The 26,453-nt window shown below is 40.0% G+C and overlaps 5 protein-coding genes and 1 pseudogene across 7 annotated transcripts; 2 read left to right on the top strand and 4 right to left on the bottom strand.

Annotated features, from left to right (window-relative positions):
• Positions 1–305: 305 nt before the first annotated feature.
• On the bottom strand, positions 306–1,928 carry LOC140777820 (photosynthetic NDH subunit of subcomplex B 2, chloroplastic). The gene is made up of 3 exons (XM_073122202.1): positions 1,351–1,928; positions 814–1,266; positions 306–707 (listed from the first exon to the last, which is right to left on the bottom strand). Exons 1-3 carry the CDS (start codon positions 1,831–1,833, stop codon positions 513–515), a joined length of 1,131 nt encoding a protein of 376 aa, XP_072978303.1. The 5' UTR covers positions 1,834–1,928; the 3' UTR covers positions 306–512.
• Positions 1,929–2,096: 168 nt separating this feature from the next.
• On the bottom strand, positions 2,097–8,170 carry LOC140779271 (T-complex protein 1 subunit theta-like). The gene is made up of 13 exons (XM_073124285.1): positions 7,824–8,170; positions 6,939–7,201; positions 6,701–6,847; positions 6,465–6,626; positions 6,236–6,313; positions 5,895–6,028; positions 4,822–4,894; positions 4,648–4,725; positions 4,443–4,565; positions 4,250–4,344; positions 3,285–3,494; positions 2,593–2,650; positions 2,097–2,478 (listed from the first exon to the last, which is right to left on the bottom strand). The coding sequence occupies exons 1-13, from the start codon at positions 7,969–7,971 to the stop codon at positions 2,413–2,415; spliced, it is 1,635 nt and encodes a 544-aa protein (XP_072980386.1). The 5' UTR covers positions 7,972–8,170; the 3' UTR covers positions 2,097–2,412.
• Positions 8,171–8,625: 455 nt separating this feature from the next.
• Positions 8,626–12,385, top strand: LOC140778259 (uncharacterized). 2 transcript variants are annotated; one of them, XM_073122893.1, is made up of 5 exons: positions 8,629–8,742; positions 8,870–9,217; positions 9,524–10,438; positions 11,538–11,585; positions 11,661–12,385. In XM_073122893.1, the coding sequence occupies exons 2-5, from the start codon at positions 9,023–9,025 to the stop codon at positions 12,096–12,098; spliced, it is 1,596 nt and encodes a 531-aa protein (XP_072978994.1). In that variant the 5' UTR covers positions 8,629–8,742; positions 8,870–9,022; the 3' UTR covers positions 12,099–12,385. The 2 variants fall into 2 exon arrangements, with proteins under 2 accessions (XP_072978993.1, XP_072978994.1); XM_073122892.1 differs by having other exon boundaries at positions 8,626–9,217.
• A 101-nt stretch (positions 12,386–12,486) lies between these two features.
• On the bottom strand, positions 12,487–15,370 carry LOC140778260 (glucan endo-1,3-beta-glucosidase 8). Of its 2 annotated transcripts, none has more exons than XM_073122894.1 (3): positions 14,842–15,370; positions 14,020–14,444; positions 12,487–13,746 (listed from the first exon to the last, which is right to left on the bottom strand). In XM_073122894.1, the coding sequence occupies exons 2-3, from the start codon at positions 14,346–14,348 to the stop codon at positions 12,633–12,635; spliced, it is 1,443 nt and encodes a 480-aa protein (XP_072978995.1). In that variant the 5' UTR covers positions 14,349–14,444; positions 14,842–15,370; the 3' UTR covers positions 12,487–12,632. The 2 variants fall into 2 exon arrangements, with proteins under 2 accessions (XP_072978995.1, XP_072978996.1); XM_073122895.1 differs by having other exon boundaries at positions 14,020–14,426.
• Positions 15,371–15,504: 134 nt separating this feature from the next.
• On the bottom strand, positions 15,505–21,076 carry LOC140778261 (probable NAD(P)H dehydrogenase (quinone) FQR1-like 2). The gene is made up of 3 exons (XM_073122896.1): positions 20,917–21,076; positions 19,952–20,781; positions 15,505–15,999 (listed from the first exon to the last, which is right to left on the bottom strand). Exons 2-3 carry the CDS (start codon positions 20,497–20,499, stop codon positions 15,771–15,773), a joined length of 777 nt encoding a protein of 258 aa, XP_072978997.1. The 5' UTR covers positions 20,500–20,781; positions 20,917–21,076; the 3' UTR covers positions 15,505–15,770.
• Positions 21,077–24,212: 3,136 nt separating this feature from the next.
• LOC140779054 (cation/calcium exchanger 1-like) lies at positions 24,213–26,453 on the top strand (annotated as a pseudogene).

Below are 26,453 nucleotides of genomic sequence, written 5' to 3'. Positions count from 1 at the left end.
GAACAAATCTATTTATATATCTGTATGATGCTTGATTGCCCTGTAAATCAGTGGAGAAGAACTTATCATGAGCAGTGATAGCATGGGGCTTTTGTAGTGATCATGTCAACTGATGTCAAACAAATCTTGCAGTGAACGGAAAGGATGAGCAAAAAAAAAAAAAAAAAATGCTTGTGTTTGAGAAATTAAAAGCTGGAATCAGTACACTTTCTGATTGTGGAAAAGTCTGTTCTGTTGAACAAGCATCAAAACTATATATCTCGCCACTCTAGCTTACTGATTACAGATATGAGTAGAAGGTTCAGTTACACAAACATCAGAGCAATTCTCCTTCCAACAGAAACAGTTACACAAACATCTACTGTATAGAGTGCGAGAGGACAGGAAAAGCCGTTTAGAGGCCTTGAATCTGTGATGAATATAAGCAGTAAAATTCTCTTGGAGGTGATGAAAACAATTACAGTGAGCAAGAGGAAAAGAAGAGCTCTACACAACTCCTTGTAAGTTTCATTTTACAAATTGTCATGTTCAATGACCTGTGCCCCTCTCCACTCATCACCAGGATTCAGAACTAGAGGTACTAGCATGGAGGCAGGGCCAGTGCAGATGAAGTACTCCTTCCCAAATTTTTCAAAGGAAGAACCAGGGCTGCCTAAGTATATGTCGTCGTAACCCATTCTTATCACCCTATATCCGAGACCACTTCCCTGTAAAACCAACAATTTGCAAGATGGTTTGCTAGTTTTTTCAACTATTAACTTTTCCATACAAAAGCTAAGATGGGAGCTATAGTAACAAGGGGAGCATCAATACCTGATCAATGGTAGTGTACTTGGAAGGCGGAGTGCTAAATATGCGCTTCGATCTCTCCGACGGAGGTGCAGCATAAACTCTACTAGTCTTGCCCCTCAAGATGGTATACAAATCATCCTCTACACTCCATGAATCCTTCTTATTCTCTTTGTTGTCTGAACCCAGAAATGAGAACCAACCAGGTGGGTCTGGTTGCATAGCTTCAGCAGGAGATAAGATGCCAAAGCTAGAAGAGAGAGGTGGGTGAGCACAATATGAGCAGCCTCTGAGACCCTGGATTGCCGAGCCCCGCCGGCTATCGAACTTAATATGGCTCAGTATTCCACTGGTCAACTTCACTGCTTCTGCTCCCACATTCTTAACTATGACTGCAGTTGCCATGCTAAGAGGATAGAGGGAGACAACATATGTTATGTCAAGAGAGCCATCTCCATTTGTGCAGCTCAACTCAACCTGAGAATAATGGCAGAGCAGAGCAAATTATGACAAAAGACAAGCTAAATTTACGATCAAATCTAGCATCTCACAAGACTATACCTGTACTGCATCAAAGGAGTCTGAGTCTGCATCCTTGACAGCCCAATCTGAAGCAGACCAAAGAGAGCCATTTGTGTCCAATTTCGATACGTCGTTGAGAATTAATCCGATGCCACCCTTTAGCGAGGCCGGATCGGAGGAGGCCGGAATTGTGTGAACCACCTCCTTGAATCCATCCTCCTTCCACTGGACCTTAGGTTTGTAGGATGTGATTAGCCCATCAGGTATGCGGAGACGCAGAGTGCTACCATTCCTGACGGACAATTCGACAGCTGGGACATCGCCGGATTCCGAGAACTTGATGCCTTTCCGGCCAAACCTTTCTTCCAGAGACTGGGGAGGAGATTGGGTGGTGACAGTGGTGGTGGTGGTGGTGGTTGTGGGGGTGGTCGTAGAGGGGGAGGTGGTGGAAGTAGATGAGGAAGCCCTAATGGGGAAATTGGGTTTGGGATTGGGGAGACGGAGAGGGAGGAGATAGGCCATGGGAGACTACTCCTTTTCTCCCGCCACACATCAAAGGAGCCTCATATGTTTGCTTGCCTCAGCCTCAGGATAGTTTTGGTTTTCTTGTTTCTTATCTCTACTTTCTCACTGTTTTCTTTTTCATATATATATATATATATATATATATATATATATATATATATCAAATATCCATATGCCACGTGTAAGAATGTGTGTATGGTACCAAACACAATAACATTACTGTCACGTGACGCACGTGAGAAGTAATTTGGCTCAACTGGTGCCATTAACTATCGATAAAAGATACATTATCACAAAAATTGTATCAGAGTAATTATCCATACAAATCTTCTGTTCAAGGATAAGGGAAAAAAATTCCAATCCAGAAGATTATGATTAAGCACTGCTGGATCAATAAGACGAGCCAACCATATAACAATAACATCACACAAACCATGCTTATCAAGCTTTTGCTGTTTCTAAGTCCCTCAAAAAAAATCCCACTCCCTACATGTAAAAGAAAGGAACACCAGCTACCACCATTTAGCTTTATAAAGATGTCACCAGGGAAACCAAATCCAGCCTCTGCTCCTCCAACTAATCCTCATCCATTCCAGCTGGTTGATCTCTTTTTGGGCCACCGGCAGGTTTTGCCATTATGATCTGCGAAATGAAGCACATGTTGTGTCACTGATGCTACAAGATGTATACAAGAATTCCCACAGATTATGAGATGAATTTAAGAAACACTGCTACAGGGATAGAAAATCTACTCACCTGATCGACCCGCAGAACAGTACAAGCAGCATCAGCAGCATACTTTAGTGCAAAGAACCTGCTCAGAAGGAAAACATATTTAGCTCTCATAAGAAAAACCATATATCAGAGCAACAAAATATGCGCCTAGGGCTATCCTTTTGGGTATCGTGTCATAGAGAGTTTGGCCTATGTGTGCAGAGATCAAATGCTAAAATGTAAGTTTATCAATTTTGGGCTGCAGACAGATGGAATGATGAAGGTGATCCATTCATACTAAGCACCTGTACAACATACATTTATCATTAATTCATTCTGGTACTTATGAAATCACAGAGAAAAAAAAAATCCATAGTTCAATGACAATTAACAAAGAGACCATATGAATCAGCCAATTAAACAATATCGCATGCACAATTTGATCAAATATATCTCTCCATGATGCGTACATGTTTTGTTTGTTCACATATCTATGTCTCACCACTAAAAGCATAAAATGGAACCATTCTGTTCACACACAATAAAATAGCACTCAAGCCCAATGAATAGCATTGTACATCTACAGTTCTACACTGGAAACAACACAAGGCTGCTGAGAGGATCTTACTGGAAACACATTGAATTACATCAAGCTTAAATCCTAAGAAAATATGCATTCTAAAGAAATAAGATAGAAATCTAGATAATAATAAAAGAATTCGACATGGACTCACTTGGTGAGATGGAGGTCCCAGATTTTCAAAGATGAGACATCCGTGCAGATACCTTCCTCCAAGTCGATACCAACTTTGATATTTCCAGCAGCATGTTCAGCATATAAGGAAGATATTATCTCCATTGCATTGAGTCCAGCATTTTCAGATAGGGTCTTAGGCACCATTTCAAAGCTTTCGGCAAACTTTGCAATGGCATACTGATCCAATCTGGACAAATGAAGTTGACAATCAGATGAATTACAAAGTTCATAAGATTTGCAAATACGGTCCTCTTGTGACAAATTGACCCAAAAGAAATGTGACAATTGATCTGTTAGAATTTGTCAACCAAAAAAAAAAAAAAATTTGATGTATTAACAGTAAATTTCATGAAAAAAATAATTATAAACATATGCTATCACAGCAATGTTATATCATGCAAATGTTTGAAGAACCAGATGTCTATAAAGAAAACACAACTTAATGCATGAATGATTGAATGTGGTCCAGAACGATACATCCATTCATATCTTAATGACACTGCAGCATCTCTTACAAACAAAATCAACATCTAATAAATGTTCACCATCACTTGCAACAGTTAATCCATATTGAAAGTCAAAGATCCCCAATCTCAAGTTGAACAATGCATGCAACTGTGAGACTGATAGCAATACCAAGGTAATTACCTGCTTGATCTCTTACAAACAAAATCAACATCTAATAAATGTTCACCATCACTTGCAACAGTTAATCCATATTGAAAGTCAAAGATCCCCAATCTCAAGTTGAACAATGCATGCAACTGTGAGACTGATAGCAATACCAAGGTAATTACCTGCTTGAAGCAACTAAATATACTTTCTACATTGATATAAAAAGAACTTAAATATTTCAGGAATGCCTTTGACCCATATTTAAGTCTGCTTACATGCAATTAAACAGCTATACACAAGAGTAAGAATCAACATTGACTTATTTACCCTGTTTCCTTGAATGAAAACTCCTTCAGTTTTCTAGCTAGTTCTATTTCTGTTGCGGCAGCCCCTGGTATGATTCGACTATCTCTGCACATAGCCTGATAAATACAAGAAGAATGTGTCAGATAAGAAATTCGCCATAACTGACGCAGCATTAAGCCCTCATCATAAGATATGAGCCTTATGAAAACCAGACCTTGTATGCATTAACACCGTCATCCACAGCCCTTTCAAGGTCATCTAATATACTGTCAGTACTACCTCTTAAGACAATCGTAGAAACTGAATTTCCACCTTCATCATTTTTCACAACTGTTACCTGTCAAACAAAAGAAAGAAAATATAGCTCTCAAGAAAGCAGGCTATTGTGTGTATATGCTTGCACACAGTAGTTAACAAACCCGGGAACCGCCAATTTCCTCCACTGAAACAGAGTCAGCATATCCCAGCTCATCCGGATTTGGTTGGCTAAGTTTCAGCTGTTCCATTGTCATGAACAATTCCTAGCATGAGATAGAAGCACAATCTAACCCAAAAACAAAAAACAAAAAATCACTGTAGTAAAGATAACCTACACGAGCTATGGCACCAGTTGTGCGGCAAAACCTTCTTAATTCAAACTTTGAGCTGATTTTCAGAACCATGAGTCTGTAAAGATGGCAGTCTATATAAGTATCATTGAAGAAGACCCCCTTATATATATAAACTCATTATCACCTCTATGTAAGACATGTCTATACTAGACCTTATTATCATAACAGTGAGCTTTCATTTATGCATTAAATAGATGATCTGGCCCAAGAATCGATCATCTGAATTAATGAGTAATAACAACTCCATCTCTTTAAGAGATGAACTTGCAACTAAACATCTGAAAGGAAAAAAGGAAATAGAGCACATTTCCACTGTGGGAGAAAAGCTAGACTTGTTGAGTTATTATACAAGGAAGAAAAGGGCTGAATAGTCTCTTGCCTCTTCTAGATATTTTTTTCGAAAGAATATTAAAAATAGGATCAAGGCATGACAATGGATAGAGGAGAAAGGAAAAAGCCCTTCGAGTTTCGACTGACCAACGGAATAATGACCAAAGTGCATATATAGAACTTCAAAAGAGTATAAATATTCTAGAACTGAAATAGAGCACATTTCCACTGTGGGAGAAAAGCTAGACTTGTTGAGTTATTATACGAGGAAGAAAAGGGCTGAATAGTCTCTTGCCTCTTCTAGATATTTTTTTCGAAAGAATATTAAAAATAGGATCAAGGCATGACAATGGATAGAGGAGAAAGGAAAAAGCCCTTCGAGTTTCGACTGACCAACGGAATAATGACCAAAGTGCATATATAGAACTTCAAAAGAGTATAAATATTCTAGAACTGCAGCAAGAAAAGAAACTATTAAAGTTTGTTACTAGATGACCTGCACTCCATAAGCCCAAAAATAATTCTACCATAACAACTTGTGTACTTCTTAATTTCACATAGAAAAAGAAAGAAAGAAAGAAAGAAAGGAAGAAGGAGAACAGCTTTTGAAGAGATTTGAAGAAAAATGAGACCACTTATAATACAAACATCCAAAAAACAAATTCATAATGCTTTCACATTTCCAAGTGTCGATATGATATAGGCCAAGATACAACTTCACTTACTTGTAACGCTCACAGAAATGCAATGCCATATCACCAACTGCAGCTCCACTAACAATAACTTTGGCACCTGAGTCGGCAACAGCTTTAATAAGCTCCTCAACTTTAGCTTCCTCAGTTTTTGCATAATTCTCCAGCTGCAAAATCATAAATACAAAGTATTTACACCATAAATTTCATACCCAATTTTTTACTAATTGACACAATTCAGTACATAATACTTCACATTTCTGCATCTTAGATATGAAATGAAATGAAATATGCCTCTGTGATGAAAGAGAAAGAGAGAGAAAAAGAACTCAATAAATGGTGCACCTAAATTTTTTTTTTCATCATTACACTACCTGTTCAGCACTTTGAATTAGAACAGTTCCTTTAGTTTCTGTTGCAGATGTATCAACACCACCAGCAAACACAGCAATCTAGAGAACAAAAGATGCATCGTCAGAATAAATGCATGAGAGAACTTTAAATGTGAAAAGGAAAATAGACCACATAAAGGACGTGTCATATGTCTATCACTAAAAGAAATAGGAAATAAAAAGAAATACTTGATCCAGATACAAGTTCTACCTTTGCCTTCTCTATCCTTTTAATACTCCCAACGGCATCACTTTTCAAGACCATACCACGGGCTACTGTAGAGTTGTGCAAACCACCTCCAAGTAGCTTTGCAACTCGAACATTGTCCACATTAAAGTTAGCTGGGTTTTTCGGGCAGACTTGGATACATGCCTGACACGTAGCAAGAATTATGCACACAATCTACAATAATGATTTTGAAGTGAAGGATCTTTGAAGTAACTTACATCAGCAATAAGAGGGCACAATATATCTTCTTGACCGTATTGCTTGCTTGCAACAGCAGCTTTCATTCGCAAAACAACTTCATCTTTATTCCTCACATCCATGGTTTCCGAACCTTTCTCTACCAACTCATCTAAAATTTCCACTGTCTGCATGTTGATAGGGAAAGTAGGAAATATAAAAATCTGTCATAAAATACTCAATTAAGGAATCCCACACCAATCATTAACCGAGGCAGACCTTATTAATGGCCTTTGTATAGCCACTGATAATTTCACTTGGATGCAGCCCCATCCTGATGAGCTCCTCTGCTTTCTCAAGTAATTCCCCAGCAAAAGATATTGTGAGATTAGCTCCATCCCCTATCTCCTCCTGCTGGGCCTTGCTTGCTAGAACCAAAATCTTGGCAGCAGGATGCTGGACCTCGAGTTCATTCACAATTGTTGCGGCATCATTTGTTATGAATAGCTTGTCCAAATGATTTATTACCATCTTGTTCATACCTAAGAAATTATAAGAGAACTCTAGCTGAACATTTAAAAAAGAAGAAGAAGAAGAAGAAAAATACATGTATATACATATTGAACAGAGATGTAGTGCATCTCCAACTAGAAGAATGATTAATATGGACAATAACAGAAAATTTTCCAGAAAATGAAAATAAAATAAAATAAAACACTCTACAGTCCTCTATTGAACAACATGCAGCACAACCACAAGGAATCAACAAAACCAGCAGTGCTACCACTATACTCAAATCACTAAATACTGCAATGAGGCAACATACAAATACTGAGATCTAGGCACGGTAATCAAATAATTCTAACAGGTCCATAACCTTCTGCTGTGATGAAGCTGTTCTCTTTCCATGTAACGAGAAAAAGGTCCTCCCGCAAGTCCTAGCCCCATTATTTTTTTTTTCAGGTAGATTACCATTATATCAGAGGACCACGCCTCCAATAGCAGAAGATTCTTACGATCATGTTGATATTTACAAACGACTCAATACAAATGTAACAGAACCCACCAAAACAAATGAAGGCAAAGTCGAAAACTCATTCAGAGCACAAATTTTTGGGAAAAAGTAAAAGCCTTTAACGGAACTCCTGGGGAGGAAGAGCTCACCGTTTGGGCCTAGGGAGGTGCGAGTGATGACGGAGAGTTGCTTGCATGCGTCAATGTTCTTGAGGACGGCTTCATCGAGCCCAGAGAGGTGCTTATGCCCTTCCTTGAGCATCGACTGGATCCCGTAAGGCTGCATCTGGAACCCCATCTTCACCTCACTTTCGGATCGCAGACAACGAAAAAGAGTTATAAAGTAGGGATCGAAATCCTAGAGCTTTTTTGGAGTGCGACCGTTGAAGAGAAGAAGAGAGAAACCCTCTGAAGAAGAAGAAGCAACAAGAGAGAAGGATCAACCAAAACAAAAACCCTAGGAGGCGAGGCTAGAACGTTCGAAATCGAAACCACTCTCCTCCCTCTGTCTATTGGACCTTAGGCTGGGCCGCGTATTCTGGAAAGGACAACCGACAACCTATGGGAATAAATGGGCTCTTGATCGAAGCCCAAAACTTAGCCCAAAACTAGGCCATTATTACAACTTTTGCAAACCCGGACTTGGATTAAATGGAATTTAGTAATCAAGTTAGCAGTTAGGGTGAATCTTTGCAGATCTAGAAGATCCAAATATAAATTATATAAAGCAAACCATCAATCAAAACCCTGGGATGCAATGCAAGCTTTTGGTGGTCCATCATCTTGCATCCATCCAAGACACAAGAGTTAAAACGTGCCATGCCATCCATCTCAAAAGAAGATTGCGTTTAATACATAAAAGTTAATGGTGGTGTTCCAACAACTCCTTTATCTTTTGGCTTTCCCAAACAGCAACTGACATATTATTATTATTATTATTATTATTATTAGTTCTCCATTATCCTTCTCCTCAAAGCAAAGCAAAGCAAGGCAAAGGAAAGCAACAAACTCGTCCCCTTTATTTTCTTTGGTTGCAACTTGTTAGTGTGAAAGAAGAGTAAAGAGGGTGGTGAGACCTCTGTAAATCGTTCCCTCTTATTTATTAATCTAATCCAGTATTCCAGTGTGCTCACCTCTCAATTTTAATTAATCTCCTCCATCGTCTATCGACTTTTTACTGCCACGTCGGCAAGTAGGAGTTGTTCTCCAGCTGATGGCTCATGCTTAGACTACTGTTAAGAAAACCCTAGTTCCAATCGGAGCGAAGGGAGGAGAGGGAGAAGGTGGTAACAAGGAAAGGTCTCGCGAGACGTGGGATTAGATCGTATCAGTGGATTGGCAGCGGTCGGATGGCGGAGGAGGACAGGAGGAGCGAGAGCAGCAACTTCACCTCGGAGGACGAGGGCACCGAGGACTACCGGAGAGGAGGTTACCACGCCGTTCGCGTTGGTGATTCCTTTAAGCAAGGGGCCTACATCGTCCAATCCAAACTCGGCTGGGGGCACTTCTCCACCGTTTGGCTCGCGTGGGATACCATTTACTCCGTAAGATCTATCTGAGACCTTCTCCGTGGTTCAATATCTCCGAGAACATTTGGTATAGTCGTGTGAATTCAATCATATTTAGCACAAGAAGGGAAATTCACCTACTATCTCTTTTCGCTCAGACATAGATAGATTGTGACCAACCTACTATCTTGAAAAAAAAAATACCATCTTTCATTTTGCTCAAAAATTATATGTTGTGATCAAAATTTGATCTTGTTTTCTTGAAAGAGAAAACCATTTTCTGTTATGCTGAAAAAATGGTGAAAATGACCGCTGTAGTACGATACTGTTTCTTGGTTGCAGCGTTATGTGGCGCTTAAAGTGCAGAAGAGTGCTCAGCAATACACAGAGGCGGCCATGGATGAGATAAAGATCCTGAAGCAGATTGCTGATGGGGATCCCAATGACACCCGGTGCGTTGTAAAGCTCCTTGACCATTTCAAGCACTCGGGACCTAACGGCCAGCATGTGTGCATGGTGTTTGAGTTTCTTGGGGACAACCTGCTAACCCTGATTAAGTACACAGATTATCGCGGAATCCCTCTTCCTATGGTGAAAGAGATTTGCCGTCATGTTCTTCTCGGCCTGGACTACCTCCACCGTGAATTATCTATCATTCACACTGATCTTAAGCCAGAGAATATACTCCTCCTGTCGTCCATTGACCCAGCCAAGGATCCATGCCACTCAAGCACACCACTCATTATTCCTTCAGTGAAAACTGATGAACCACCACCTAAAACCCCTGCCTTGACCAATGGTGACCTTAGTAAAAACCAAAAGAAGAAGATTAAGAGAAAGGCAAAGCGGGCTGCTGCTGCCACCTCAGATAATAATGCAGTGGCAGCATCTGCAGATGCAGATTGTTCAGAAGATAAAGAGGGTTCTTGTGCAGTGAATGATGGTGGTGGTGGTGCCAATGAGGAACCCAATGGAGTAGTGTGTGGCCGTCAGAGAGGCAGCAGAGATACTAGGAAGAGGTTAGCAATGGAGGCCAACCTGCGATGTAAGTTGGTGGACTTTGGGAATGCTTGCTGGACATATAAGCAGTTTACAAGTGATATCCAGACAAGGCAATATAGGAGTCCCGAGGTGCTTCTGGGATCCAAGTATTCTACATCTGCCGACATGTGGTCATTCGCTTGTATCTTCTTTGAACTCGCCACAGGAGATGTGCTCTTTGATCCACATAGTTCAGACAATTTTGATAGGGATGAGGTAGAGGACTTGAACTTTAAATCTCTCTGAACTAATACCAATGGGCATTAATTCTTTGAACATAACTGTGGGTTGGTTTTTGCTTCTTACCATGGCAGTAATTAACTTTGAAAATCTCATTTCTCCATCAAAAGCTCTATATGTCTTTTACATGAGGTATCTACAGTTAGTAAATATTCATCCATCAACAACAATATCTTTTCTTCTAGTGCAGAAGAGATAAGGGTTCTCAATGACTGATTGAGTGATTTACTGTCCAAAAAGGCTAGTTGTTCAACTCTTCTCCGTTGAAGTTTTTTTCTTCTCATTCAAGTTTGTTCTTAAATATTTAAATTGATGTGTGAACAAACCTTGACTGTTTCACTATTAAAACTGAAATATGGCAAGATTCAAACTTGGAGAAGCTTATGTGATATTGCCACCTGCATTTATTGTGAACTTTTAACTGCTTGGATAGGTGACAAAACTAAAGTAAATAAAGAATAAAAAGGAATAGACTGTTACGTGTTCTCCTTTACTATGTGCTTGAAAATATCTATTATACTGATACAATTTTTCAAATGCTTGTCTGTGTGATTCATTCTGTGTGCTGTTTTGTCACATGCCTTGAGGTTTAGGCTTATAATATTTATACTTCATTCAGTATTTAAAAATTTAAACCCTTGCACAAGCAGTGCTCTTCAGGCATAATCTGAATTCTGATGGATCAAACAGTAAACATCACACAAGATTCCTATATTAACATGAAGATACAGTTAAACTGTTTAGACTAGGAGGTCAGAATATAATCATTTCCACATGCAGGAGCATCGTCTTCACTATGAAACCTCATGCTATCTGTCTTTGTCCTAGTGATGAACATTCTTGTTGGATATGAATATATGATGCATCCTAGAGATAACAAATATCTTTTATGGCACTTGTGGAGGGGGGAATCAGTCCATATCACATTCATGGGCTACTGTGCCTCGATTCTTCACTAGCCACACATGCTGCTGACACGCAATTATGTTATAATATGGGGAGATTGCTAATTTACCTAGTAGAGATTTTTTTGCAACAGGTGTATATTGGTGACCGTATTCTTATGTATTTGCAGGATCACTTGGCGCTGATGATGGAGCTTCTTGGAATGATGCCGCGGAAGGTAAATCACCTGTCCTGAACCTCCAAGATATCTCGTATTGTTTGAATTCTCTAAATCTACAATAGTGCTTCTCAGATAGCCTTGGGCGGTAGGTACTCTCGAGAGTTCTTCAACAGGCATGGTGACCTGAGGCACATTCGCCGCTTGCGGTTTTGGCCCCTCAACAAAGTACTCATGGAAAAGTATGAGTTCAGCGAGCAAGATGCAAATGACATAGCTGACTTTCTTGTTCCAATACTGGACTTTGTTCCAGAGAAACGTCCCACAGCTGGCCAATTACTTCTTCACCCATGGATCAATGTAGGGCCTTTCGTACGTGAGCCAAGGACTCCATCTGAACCAACCCAAGCTTTGGTTGATGGTGTTTCTGAGAAGCAAAGGAAGGAGAGAAATGAAAGAGATGCAGTTGTAGTTGGATTAAGAAATGTTGCCATTGATGGAGCTTCAAATCAATCAAGAGATCTTCATCCTGGCAATATAGGATGCAAGTCAAATATTTCCTCTTCGAGGTAGTTATAGCAGAGTTTCTTTTAGGCCCTCAGCAAGTGATTTTTTTTCCTCTCTTTCCACTATTTTATATATCATCGGGGTGGATACTAAGTTTAATGTCTACAAGTGGTTGTAAAAGGAGAGCTTGGTGCAATGATTGTTAGCACTTGGAGTGGAAAGTGCGAAGCAGGGATACTGTTGTAAGGCTTACTAAGATTGTTCCTCTTAATTCTAATGTCCTCTCTATAAGACAAGTTCCAAATTCTTCAAAAATTCTTTAGAACTGAATTTTCAATGGACTGCCATTGTAAGCCTCAGTGTTGCAACTTCCTTTATCCTACGATGGTTATATGTTTTAAATTGATAATGTTGATAAGCAACACCAGTGTAAGATTTGTGTCAATCATTGTTACCTTGATTCAAGCCTGGGAACTGGAGCAACTACAACATCAAAACACATTAGTAGTTAAACTCTGGCAAACTTTATACAATGAATCCAAGAAACAAGTTAGCAAATCAACGAATACCCTATTTAATTATCTACAACCTATCTTTTTTCTAGAACAGCTGGCTGAGAAGTCCAAGAAGCACTGACAAAAGCACCACTAGTGAAACTGTAGGTGATGAAGAAGCAGAAGGAGAATTAATCTGTATGATGAAGTTGCACGATCCCTGCGAGGCATTCTGCGTCGTCTCCATGGCCAGCCCTTGGAAATAGCAGCTCGACTCAACTTGGTTCTGAGTCTGGTAGTACATATTGAAAGCATAAGAAGCATTTCCATTTGCATCCAGGTTGTTGCAGGTAGAGCCGTAACCAAGGGACGTACAATCCGCATAAGTGCATGCAAAGTTTATGTTGTCCGCAAGCTTGCTAAGATCTGTAGAATTTGGGTTGAACACACACCACTTAGGAGGCAAATACGTAACATTCTTGGCTCCAACAAGGAGCTTGCCTTCCCCCTGACCTGAGAGATCCATTGGAAACTTGGGTTGGCCATCATAGGTAAAGATTCCCCAGTGGCGTTCAAAATCCCCTGGAGCTACGCTCTTGGCGTCCTCATCAATCAAACCAAAGAGATAGACTTCTATGTATGTGTTTGGCCTAAGTGGAGTTCCTTGATTGGTACCAAGACGTTTTAGAAGGCCATTGTAGAACCTTTTGGCATAGTCCAAGTTTGCATGTTTGTCTCCATCTGTAGGCCAACCAACTTCTCCTACAATGATGGGCATGTCTCCGTAGCCAGCCTTCTTGAGAGCAGAGGCAAGGGTGTCGAAGTTGGCGTCAAACACATTGGTGTACTCAATTCCGTTGTCGATGACCGGAGTTGCAGAGCCGTCGAAGAAAGCAAAGTCCAGCGGGAAGTTGTCGTTTGCATAGAGACTTAGGAATGGGTAAATGTTCACGGTGAACGGCGCCGCATTTTCGTCAAAGAATCGGAGAATTTGAGTCATCTGATCCATGATATCAGCTCGGAATTGTCCTGCAGAAGGGAGGGGATTGTTCGTCGGCGACTCATAGACGTCGGCATTGAGGGGAATGGTGGCCTTAATGGTGTTGCCTAGACCTGCTTCATTGATGGCATTTTGGATGTTCTCCAGTGCAGGGAATGTGGTATTATCAAATGTACCATTGTAGGATTTGAGGAAGGGCTCATTTCCGACTGCTACATATCTGTCAAAGGAGGGGGAAAAAATCATGACAATGGCTTGGAGATTCACATCCATCTATCTTTGATTACTATACTAAAAGTGTACGAGGATAATGAATTCCCCGTAAGCAAATTCAGAGATAGAACAGATATTACTACTTACTAGCATTGGGGCCATTCAATAACGCAGTAGGTAGTAAGAAAAAAAAAAAAACTGGAAGAAAAGGCTGATATAATATGAAACTTGCTACTGGATTTATAAGAAAAGGAAGGACGTTATAGGTTTGGAAACGTACGTAATATTCACACCTCCTTCGAAATTATAGCGAGTTACGTTCTTCTGCACCCACTTCTTTGCCTTATCATAATCATTCATGGCGGCGAGCATGTCGTTCGGGATTGCGATCATCACCTCGATACCGGTTCCAGCCAATGCACTCATGGTGGATTCAGCAGCATCGAACAGCTTCACCTTCTTGATCCCATTGTCTTGCAAGAGCTGACTTATGTTCTTAGGCGGGAAACGGTGAGTCGAAATAGTGCCCCAGTTGACCCCAAGGCCTTCGACAATGGGACGTGCGAGTCCCATAAGAAGAACCCACGAGAGCAATTGGTAAACCTTCATCGTCTTTCTTCCAATATCAAAGAGACCACCTTTCTGGGATATGAATCCCAAAGGGTAGAACAAGGATGGGCAAAAGATCTAGCACAAAGAGTCCGCCTTTAAAAAAGAAAACTTTCAGATAAAACAGAGGTTGGATTCCACAAAATAGCCAGAATTTAAAGAAAGCAATCAGAGGAAGGTGGTGTTCTCAAATAAATTTCATAAATCTACCACTCATCCGAACACAGAGAACAATGCAGTCACAGACCCTGTGTAAGAAAAAAACTAATCTTTTCTGAAGGCTTAAAGAAAAGTTGCCTCCTTTAATTCGCTAACCCCCTTTTCTGCTGATCTTTGATAATGTAGCAGAGAGAAAGAAGAACGCGAAATAGAACATACGAATGCAGAAAGGGTATCTGAAAGATTTACGGAATCCTGCTATGTTTCCTTGGAATTGGGAGGTCGATGAACAGAAAGACACACACCGAAAAAAGAAAAAAAGGAAAAGATGTACCTAAAGGAAGAGAGGGGAGTATATAAGGTTGGCGCGGTTTGCAATCGTGTGAGGGTTTGACCGCCTCGCTACGTGGTACACGTCGCCCCCTGAGATTCTCTGGCCCCACGTTGGTCGTGTATAGGTGGGGGTCCCTCCTTCGAGGGCAACTTCGTCACTATAAGTGATTTGTGCTCTTGCGACGACTGGGGCTGGTCGGCCGCCGGCTTTCGCGGCCGTTGGATCGCCGCACGTTTCAGAGAAGTTTGGCATTCTGGTGCCATTTTACAAAAATGTCCCCTGCATTGCATGGCGTATTGGCATGAGAAGAGCGTCGTCATTCATCGAAGTGCGCAGGTGTGGAAGGTGACCCACGAGAACGTATGGAACGTTTATTAACGTGTTCCTCATCTGAAATAAAAAGGTTTACCAAAAATAATTGCAAACCCAGAGTAGTTTGTTTGTTAGGTTAGTCCAAATGGTTTAGTTGGTGAGGGAAGTCTTAGTCAGTCCAATGAAGAGCGAGAAAGAGCATCAAAATTTGTTGTCATTAGGAATTCCGATGATGTCAAAATTTCAGAGGAGCTACTTGTTTGGAATCACGGCAGCACCTCGGAAATATTGTGTGTAGCAACAGGTATTGAACTTCATAATCAGATGTTAAGAAGAAACTGCAACAAGATATGCAGATAACAATTAATATAATAAACAACACAAAGCAGATTTATTCTTCTAATTTATGAAGTCATTGTAGTAAATAATGGGCACTGATCTTGACACCAAATAAGACAGAAAAGCTGTCTGAGCTCGGGCAGAAACAGATAATGATGATAGAAAGGGAAAGAGGAATCACACAAGTATTTTAAAGAGGGACCAGAATCAAATAATTATGAGAAAAGCTTGATATTGGTGGAGAAATATGATAGAATTTGGTGACCTATTATATTCACTCATGGGAGCACCAGCCTCTTGACTATAGAAGCCATATACTTGCCCTGGTGTTCAGCAAGGGAGAGCTCTCTTTCAGTAGCTTGCCTTGTGCCATCACCGGCGAAAACTCCTGCACCATATGGAGAACCTCCTCTGATATCATCCATGCTGAACATGCCCGCTCCGAAAGTGTATCCAATGGGAACGAAGAGCATTCCATGGTGAGCTAGCTGGGTGATTGCGGTCCAACTGCAATCAGAAAGTAAACCCCATTATGAGTTGATGTAGCTCAGTTAGCAGCAAGAGAAACCAAATTTTTTTTTTGAAAAATATGAGTTCCAATAAGAAAGTAAGTCCTTTCCAAAGCTCTCTCTAGTCAAATCTCATGACAACTTAAACCATCAATGGGTAGAAACATTGCAATTTAAATACATCAGGATGCCTTTCGCTGTCATAGACCCTCTGTTTTGTGAATGTTAACTAACTCATACGCCCTAATGACCTAAAAGTTTCAATATTGTGAGGTCCATAATATAACTTTTCAAATTACATGCTTGCACTTTTCTTAAGAACCTAGTAATGGTATGTAAATTGATTGACGATAACAATCCAAAGAAGAGAATAGAAAAATATGCTCTTCAAAGGGAGAGCTTCAACAGAAACCAGAAAATATGCACTTTAAATGTAACAAAACATGAGATCTTACACTGGCCTTAAGATACGATTCCTTTAAGCAAACAGTAAATTATTTGCTCTACTTGTAGAATTGCTGCTTATGTAATCCAATAAAGTAAAACAGTCACATGGTTTATTAATTATACCTGATGCTTGGACCTCACCGGCTTGCCCCCATGATAGCACAGAATTTAACATGTATGCATTTGATATGAAATTAACCTAATATTTCAACCTCTTCAGTCAATTGAAGTGTGAAGCTCTGTCCATGACTCTGACACTACAGCATGTAATAGGGGCCATTAGGTACAGCTTGAGCTAAAAGTAGCTAAGTGTTGCCATTTGTTAGACTTCGAAAACAGAATGGACATGCTTAAACGGTTTCTAGGTTGGTTCAAAGATCCCCATTCGACAAAATAATTCTTATGATCTAAGCTTGAAACATATACATAAATAGAACTATAATAATTGAGAAATCTATGGCTTAGATATGTAGCTATCACCATATAGTATATGAGTTACTAGATCAGTATCAGTTTTAGCATGTATATACTATTTAGATTGCAAGCATATCGTAGTGCCAGTTGAAGCTACAATGAATCAGCAATAGCATTTGCATTCAAATGTTCTCAGTTAGAACACATTGATGTACAACACTGGAGATGTTCTTACTTTCTATATTTAGCAACTAATTAACCTTGAACAATGTAAGACATAACATTATAACATAATCAGCAATAGAATCAGAATTCCAGCACAGAGCAAAAAGAGAGTCAAATCTCCACTGGCATGGACTGCAATTATTTAGATGCATATTCTAACTTACTAAAGAAATAACCAGCAATGGTACCTAACTTTCTGAAGTAGGGTTTGTGGTTCATTAGACTTGGTTATTCGTGTAAAAATTTTCTAGATCATTTCTCACAACTACCATCCAGAATACCTACGTTTTGCTTCCTTATTTGATCATGTTTATCAAAAGAAAATCTTAGCCAGTTCTTTTGCGCTTGCATGATCAATTACATAACAACACCCAAAAATCCAATATATCTAAATCAGAACCATACTTAAGGTGATTATTTAAGGAGAATTCAGTCTCTATTGCTGAAGGAATAGAGAAAAGAAAATAATGACACTCAGCCTGCACATTTGTTAGAGACACAAGACCACAAAGTTGGGATCTACATTTTGGATTTTTGAGAGTGATGTCCTCTGAAAGTAAGTAGATTAATATTTTTAATATATTCTTCAAAATACGTGAGTTATTTGCCGCATCAATTTTCTAAATGCTGGTGGCAGGTATCCAGACAGTTGAAGTTGTTTTCTTTGCAGCAGTTGTAAGCAATTTCAGTTGTTGCAGGCAACAGAACTGCTCCAATGTGATATCCACCGTCACCTTGGCGTCTGAATGGCAAAATTTCTGTAGTAAAAAACCTCCATCTCTCTAGAGCTAGAAGATAAGAATTCAATGGTTGTGCAATTATATGACGATACACTCATCTGATTCACATTTTACTGAATAGGTCAGCTGTTTTTGTATTCTTAAACTATAACCTCAAGATCCAACAACATGGTCTCAGATTACAGAAGTAAGAATCTTGAAATACTGTGCCTAATTTGCTTAAGTATCTGCTTGTAAACTTGCTTCCTCATCTGCTATTCAGTCACATTCTTATGTTGTTTTGATGACCCCATCTCCATAGATAAGCCTACATCAAGACTCCAACTTCAGAATTAGGCAACTAAGAATCAGGTATTCAGATCTTTGTGTCACTCTTCAATTCCATCTAGGCCCATACTGCATTCCATTTACCATTTACTGAAGGGCCATCTTGACTTTTGTCATTTTGCTGATGGCCAGGGATTTTTTTTATCTCTCTTTCTCTCCTCTTTAAGGAACCTATTATCTAACTTATCTCTTTTAGTAAAGTAAATAATCACTACAATCATATCCAAAGTCCAAACAATATATAGCTATTACCATCTCCTCAATAACCAATAGTTGGTCCCTGCAACTTCCAGGATATGCTACAATTCAATTTCCAAGGTCAATAACATACAGTGACTTCTCTAACTAATATCGAAACTTTAATTGAAGAAGCATGATTCAAATCCTCCCTGTTGTTTGACGTGAATTTTTTTGTAAAATATAAAGCACCATTTGTCTAAGCCTCTAAGGTTCTTCATATGATATTCCATAATCCAGTTCATTGTGGAGCCAGCATGTTCCTTCAAAAGTCAAAGAAGAATAACACTAATTTTCATCAGGAAAATGATGACTAATAGTGAACTATACAGTAGACAACATTGAGATGGCAATCTCCATCTAAAGTGTACTAATGCTCATTTGCAGTTTTGCTGCTCAATTTTCTAAAGTTTGATTCTCTGAAGATTTTTTTATTTCAAGTAAACACAATAATCCCATTCTAAATTCATCCATTACCAACAATTGAAAACTATCCAAGAAATGCCTCGTGCATCTATTATTAATATTCAGCATAGTTTCTCATTTTACCTGCAAGTTCAGGCTCAAAAACATACCATGGAAATTATGCAGCACAATTAACAAAACAAATAACATAATTAAACATGCTTCATAACACTCTCCAGCAAATAGAAACAAATGAACAATCAAATACATTCTATAAATTGAAAATAGCATCTATGCCAAAAGTTAGGAACTAGGGTAACAACTATGGTTTGGCTGCAGATAAATTAACCATTTCCCTCATACTAAGTGGTCAGCCCAAGGCTAGCCCTACAAATTCGGCATAAAAGACTTTCTCAATTGATATATTATTTCATTTGCTAGGTATGGGGATCCTGAGAAAAAATCTATTGTTTTATCCAATCACCAAAAAATTGAAAAGAGATTCATGGATATGCATAATCGGTGACTGTTAAGTTTCCTCTTCTGAAATTAAAATAATCCTGATCTCCAAACATGTTTCCAGAAGAAAAAAAGTAAAATGGCAGAGTGCGGATTTATCTGCAGATAACATTCTATAGACTTACTCTCAGAGCTTACACATTGAATGGATGTTAATGTGGGTTTAGAATGTAAGAGTCCAGAACTGAATCAGGGTTTATGCTTGTTCAAGAAAAGCTTAAGTGGAGCTTCTGGGACTGGTTAACCCATGAATTAGGACCAAAGATTACTTAGTAACTAAATTGAGCATTCAGCTATGAATTCATCACTTCTTTTAGACTTTAGTGTTAAATCAACAGATAAATATAAGAGAGCATGATAGTAAGGCCTACTACAGGCAGCCGGACATCTGGTTTATGTCGCAAACCAACCACTTGAAAGGTTTGTACTTATTGGTCTCCCAAATCAACATTGCTGAGAGCCTCATCCACTAGGAACAGTTGCTTGTCAACAGGCCCAAAGTAAAGCTAAATTCTGAGAGAACAACAGAATCTACAAACTAGTTTAACTCCAACCTCTTGCACAGACAAGGAACTAGAGGCAAAAGGATTGGATATTTAATATTAAAAGAGAGATCAATGCCATGAAGAATCTTACGCTGTTGTTTCCTGTCCTCCTCCTTGGGTCCCCGTACTCACAAAAAATCCAGCCGGCTTTCCGGCCAGCTTCTGCTCCTTCCACAGCTGTCCTGTGGAATCAAAGAAGGCCTTCATTTGAGCCGCCATTGCCCCATACCTTGTAGGAAACCCAAACAATATCCCATCAGCCTCTTCCAGCTCAGCTGCTGCAGTGATGACAGGGATCTCAGGATCCTTCGGTGGCGCCTTCATCTGCTCCAAGACCTCCGATGGCAGCGTCTCTGGGACGCGGTAAAGCACGCCCTCTGCACCGTCGATGCCATCCACTCCCTTCTTCATCCTCTTCGCGAGACTCTCGACGTGGCCATACATGGAGTAGAACACGATAAAGATTTTGAGCTTGACAACAGCCGGCGGCGGAATAGCGGCGGCTTCCAAGGCCTCGTTGCTTGCTTGGCTCTTCTGCTCCGTGGGAATTGGGACATTGAGAGCAGATGATGGAGCGTCGTTTGATGCGACTGCTGGCTGCCGCTTCTTGCTTGGCACACAACCTCCTCCTTTTCCCATTGTTGCTCTATTCTCTCATCCAATTCTAAAGACGGTTCTAGGGTATCAGCAAGGAACGGTTCGAATTAGCTCCAAAGTTAACAACTTTCCCACGAAATTAGTCTCCTTCTTAGCGAATTCTGCCTCGATTTGTCCGAAGCCCTTGTAAAGTTCCGAACTTTCCTAAGCGATTCGAAGCAGATCGAACAAAAAACAGGGAAATAGAGAATCTCTGGAAATCACAATTGCAGAAATCCCCGGATACCTTAATTAGGATCAAGTCGAAATGATCCGCTTCACAATCTGGAATAAAATGCAAGCCATAAAAGTGAGATCGAGAATAAATTCGTTACCAAAATTGAACTGTAAACCTTTTAAAATAATTCCAAACGAACCAGCGGACAACAAAATTTCCTGTAAAAGATGAATGGTACTCACAAGCTTGTTCTTCCTCCCCTTCCCGAGAAGAATCGGAGCAGTTCCCTTCGACTCTGATCTCCCTTACCTCTTTCTCGAGGCGGATGGATATCTAATAAAAAGTCTCGTTACTCGTTTTAGAGGCTTCTCTAGATGTTTTGACGAGCCACTGCGCTGTTCACGACCAACCCTGGATCAGCTGCAGCTCGGCTTGTGGAATTCTACTACCCGAGAGCCATTAGTCAGGTGACACGTAGATCCGTCAGAGAAAGCGGCTGTGTGTAAAATTAGTTGTGGCGGCCCTTTTTGTTTGAATATTATTTTCTTCTGCAACTTTGTTCCACGTACGCAGCAGGCCAGATCAAAATAGAATAAAAGCCCATATACATCTCTCTATTCTCTTCTCAACCAATAGACAAGAGAATAGATAAGTAGTTAGTATTATTATTATTATTATTTACTTGGATGTTCGAGTAGTGGAAACCGCACGCCAAGTTGACTCTATTGGCAATGAATTATCGAGCACAACTAGGCCATATCCCTTCATATATATTTTGTATTTTCTAGGTTAGTTGCTAAGCTGTAACTGGGCGTAGGAATGAATATAAGAGGCCAGCTTGGACTATCTCGACAGAGTCGACAGGGGGGGAATGAACGTGGTCGGTCCTCCTTTTGTTGTTGAAAATTTTATACTCAATAATGGTGTTTTTTTTTAGTTAATACCTCACCTACCCTCTTCTCAAATCATTGTCTATATGCTCCTCCTACGGCTACGACTACGAGTCATCCACTAACATCTTTCTATTAAAATCAGCCCAATCCTTGAATTGGTCAACTCCGGATATTTGAAATGCCCAGCCCAGCCCAGATCATAATACGCAATGGTAAATGGATTCGGGTTGTCAAGTAAAAAACACTACTAGAATCCGACGACCCTCTTCCCCGTCTGACTGAGAGGTGATCTCCCGCGAGTTTCCATCTCCATGATCGTTTCTTCGCCTTCTTCTCATCTCGCTTCGCCTGCCGTAGTTGTTGAAGCGCAGCAATCACATTGGTATTCCTCCATTAATTTCATCCTTATTTGCGCTTGTTCCTATGCCGGTTTAGGATTTTAAGCTTCGAAAATATTTTTAGGTTATATGATGCAAGTGGTATAGTGTTTCTTGCTTCAGAAGAGGAATTTCATTATACATAACGTAACGTAGGGAAATGTAGGTCCACATTTGATTAGCTTTGACTCTTATCATAGATTTGTGTCTTTTTTGTTTCGATGAGCCATGGGTGGTATGATAAAATATTGTTGAATTCTAACTATGTTCTTATATCCTTGAAATTAGGACTCCTTGACGTGAATGTGATTGCGCCTATTAATATCCGAACTTGTTTTGTAGCTCAACAGGTAAGGGATGTTATTACTTTTACTTCACTCAGTGGTGAAAATATGATAAACCGGTAGGTTTGAGAATATGCATGTTTTGATGAAAAAGGTTGATATAAAGATAAACACGAGTAGACCGGAGGCATATTTTAGAGTATTGAGAGTTTATCAGTAAAATTCTACTGCAATCATTAGTTCTTTCAGAACATATGTACTGATAGGAACTTGTGACCTAATGCAAAGCATTTTCCTATAGGAATTGTCTAGGAGTCAACTTTTTTCTCCTAGGTGATGGACTTCTTCATCTGTTGGCTGTTGCAATCTCCTATAGAGCAACAACAATGCTGTTGTTGTCCTTGTTCATTTAATATTTCTTCTTGAAATCTTTCTTGTCAATGGAAAGAAAGTTAAGCTAACACCAACAGACACATGGATCTACTTAGGGATGCTTTTGAGCTACTTGAGTTGAGGAGCTCAGACTGTCATTGTTGAGAGAATGAAAGGTGCAATATCATCAGAATAACTTACCATAGAAAAGAAACAAAATCATCTCTGCTTTGGAAGGACATTGCCTGGCTACATCACGCAAAGTTGAACCTTTGTGACCTGGAGAGTATTATCTCCTGCCTTTAGGAGGCATATGTGGTGAAGAATTGGGGAGTCCTTGTTGAAGTCAATAGCATGAGATGATAGCCTTTCGGTAGTGCTAGTGCATCATGTCTTTTATAAATCTTGGCCTATCACATTTATTTCTCTCTTCTTAGGGCTGAGCTATGACATATTCCATTAATTCTGCTTGTTTAGCATCTACAACATGGGCCAAAAAAATTCTCTTCTGATACTAATATGTTATTATTTAAATTAACAATCTAAACAATCTCTCCTTGGACACTTTTCCACTAACACTCGTAGAGCATACCTAAAATGAGAAATTAATCAATATGGTTAGGAAATGCCCAAGAAGACCACATAGTGCATCAGTTAGAAAGTATGGTGTTATTTAAGTAGAAGGTGTATTGGAAGAAAATGAAAAAAAAAAAGGGACCAAAATCTAAATGTTGTACAAATTATATATTTGGACTTGATTTGTAGAGAAGCTTGCACTAAATAGAGATGAATAAAAGGCTGATCCGTATAACTAAGATAATCAGTTCTGACTAAAGCTTGTCATTGTTGTAATTATTGATCATAGTATCATGCCCCTGTGTCATTATGTAAGTAAAGAAAAGCTGGCAGAATCATCAAGGAAGTGAGGAATATACCATAGATTTTACCTACGCAAGGAGGCATAACATCTCAATCCATTAAAGTTGATACCTTCCCTACTATCATTGAACAACTGACTGGAATGTTGCTGGTAGATGGCGATGGGTTTGGCAGAAATCATGGCCTATCACATAATTCACTTGATGACATGGATTTTAAACTCAGCCATGTGTTCATACTTCTTTGTTAGTATGATAATGCAAGTTCTGATTGTGAAAGTCAGCTTGCCACTTTCAGTTTTCTTGTCAATTAGATAAATATCAATTTTACCGATCCTTTGTCCTACTTATGTGATTACTAAGTGGAAATACACCTGTTCTCCTGGATAAGCACGATCAGTCAGTTATCAATTTATCATCATTTACCTAAGGTTCTCATTCATGGGCCACCCAAATCTTGTCATTCTTTTCTTTGTGCACATGTTAGATTTCTACTTGATTGGTTGTTTATCTCTGCTGATGCTTTTAAATTGGTCTTTATAGCAATACTTGTTGTAAGTAGCAATGCCTATGAATTGTACCCTTTGTCGCTGCACAAAGCATCTGAAATGTGTTGGGTTGAGATGGGTCATTCTTTTAGAACTGTACTCTTGGATATCAGTCTTCCGTAGTTCCTTGTGGGAGATTTTAGTATTTTGCTATGAGAAATAAAATAACATGGGATCACAAAATCACCCGGTCATGTCAGATTAACCTGGGTATGCATCACCAACCCTATCTTAATGTTGTGGTCCTGGGATTTATTTGTTTGCCGTGCTTAAAATTGTGGGCACTGATAGTAAAAGCTTGGAGCCCTTCGCTGACACCCCACCAATAGCACATGAACCACAGATCTCTCAAGTTCACTTCAATAATGGCATTGTTTCAATGAGGAAGACTACTTAAACCTTATTTACACACTGGAAATTCTTGTATGGTGCTGCTATGGGAAACTCTGTTCATGATTCATCACCAGCCAAGGTACTTAATCTCTTCCTCAGCATCTCGTTTCTACTGGTGATTTTCTTCTATCTCACCGCATGGTTGAGTTCTTCCTATCCTCTATTGCAACAACCATTAAAGGAAACCATCAAGAGCAACCAAATTCGGCATTCTGATGATTCCGGCAGCGTCTGCAATGGCCTTTATAGATTTGAAAGCTATGATGAGAAGTGCAACTATTTGAATTCTGAAGCCCAATGCCTTCCAGAAGGATATAATAATTATCTCAGCATCTTCTACTGTGTCTGTGGTCAATATCCCATCCTTGGTTATACAATGCTGATGCTATGGCTTCTTTTGTTGTTCTACCTACTGGGAAACACAGCTGCAAACTATTTCTGCTCTAACTTGGAGGGCTTATCAAGACTACTGAAGCTCTCCCCCACCATTGCTGGAGTGACCCTCCTCTCTCTAGGCAATGGTGCCCCTGATGCCTTCTCTACCATGCTCTCCTTCTTGGGCAGTGACACCAGTGATGTAGGTCTCAATAGTGTGTTAGGTGGTGCATTCTTCTTGTCATCTGTGGTCATCGGAATCCTAAGCATCTTCCTTAGTCCTCGCAAGATCTCCATCGACAAGTTCAGCTTTGTGCGTGACATTTGCTTCCTCCTTTTTGTTCTTTCAGTTGTACTTGCAATCTTAGTGATTGGTAAGATGAATATATGGGGTGCCATGGCTTTCACTTCCCTTTACTTGGTATACGTCTTCCTCGTATCAATCACATATGCCTGTCACAAGGGAGATGAAGAGACAGGTATCTATGATGATTCCTTGCCCTCGCCACTGCCAACAGATACAAAATTTTTGCCGTGTCAAAGCACAGAGGTTGGTGAATTGAGAACCCCTCTTTTATGTAGGAGGGTTGTGGATCAATCTAAGATCTCTACAGTGAGACAAGGTGACTGCTTTTAAGTTCCTAACATCATCTTGGAGTAAAACTATTAGTAGGATATTGTACATTATTGAACTGCCTGTGTATCTGCCAAGGAGATTGACCATCCCAGATGTTTCTAAGGAGAGATGGTCTAAGTCATTTGCAGTTATGTCGGTGACATTGGCACCAACTCCCTTGGCTGCACTATGGAATTCCAAAAGAGAAGATGCGGGTGAAGAAGAGAGGTTGACTATCCATCTGTTTGGTGGATTAATAGGGATTGTGTTAGGGATTGGTGCTCTTGTGAAGACCAATAAAAATAGACCACCATCCAGATTCCTACTCCCTTGGCTTGCAGGTGGGTTCCTGATGAGTGTCATCTGGGCCTACATCATTGCTGAGGATTTGGTCTCCCTCTTAGTCTCTCTTGGTGTTGTGTTACAAATAAGCTCCTCCGTTCTAGGACTCACTGTGCTAGCCTGGGGGCAACTCTCTGGGAGACTTGATCGCCAACGTGGCAGTAGCAATGAATGGTGGGCCACGAGGGGCCCAAGTAGCAATATCTGGCTGTTATGGTGGGCCTATCTTTAATATTGTAGTGGGCCTGGGCCTCTCTCTTGTATTGTCCTCCTGGGCTAGGTATCCCTCTCCATCGGCCATCCCCGACGACCCCACTCTGTATCAAACACTGGGGTTCCTGATGGGTGGACTTCTATGGGCCCTAGTGATGGTCCCTAAGAGAGGCATGAGGATTGACAGCGTATTGGGCTATGGGCTGCTATCCATATACCTGTGCTTTTTATCTTTAAGATTAGTTGAGTCTTTTGGTGTAATAAATTGGTAAGTTTACCTTGGGCCTTTGGGTGGTCAGCATCTACTTTATTGAATAAGTCTGATGTGATGGGCAGACATCATCGAAAGTGTCGTGGACCAGCACGAAGAAGCTTAGCAAGGAGACAGAACTCAGAAGGGAACGGTAGTAAGAAAAAATAACCCCGCCGGCTACTTTATTCAATCCCATTCCCACCCCTTCTCTCCTTCACTAACTCCAAAAACGGTG

The sequence above is a fragment of the Typha angustifolia genome, chromosome 15, assembly GCF_048772165.1.
Source record: "Typha angustifolia cultivar Huaian chromosome 15, ASM4877216v1, whole genome shotgun sequence".
Lineage (NCBI taxonomy): Eukaryota > Viridiplantae > Streptophyta > Magnoliopsida > Poales > Typhaceae > Typha > Typha angustifolia.
Note: the sequence above shows the minus strand (reverse complement) of the source record. Positions and strands in the feature narration are given on the sequence as shown.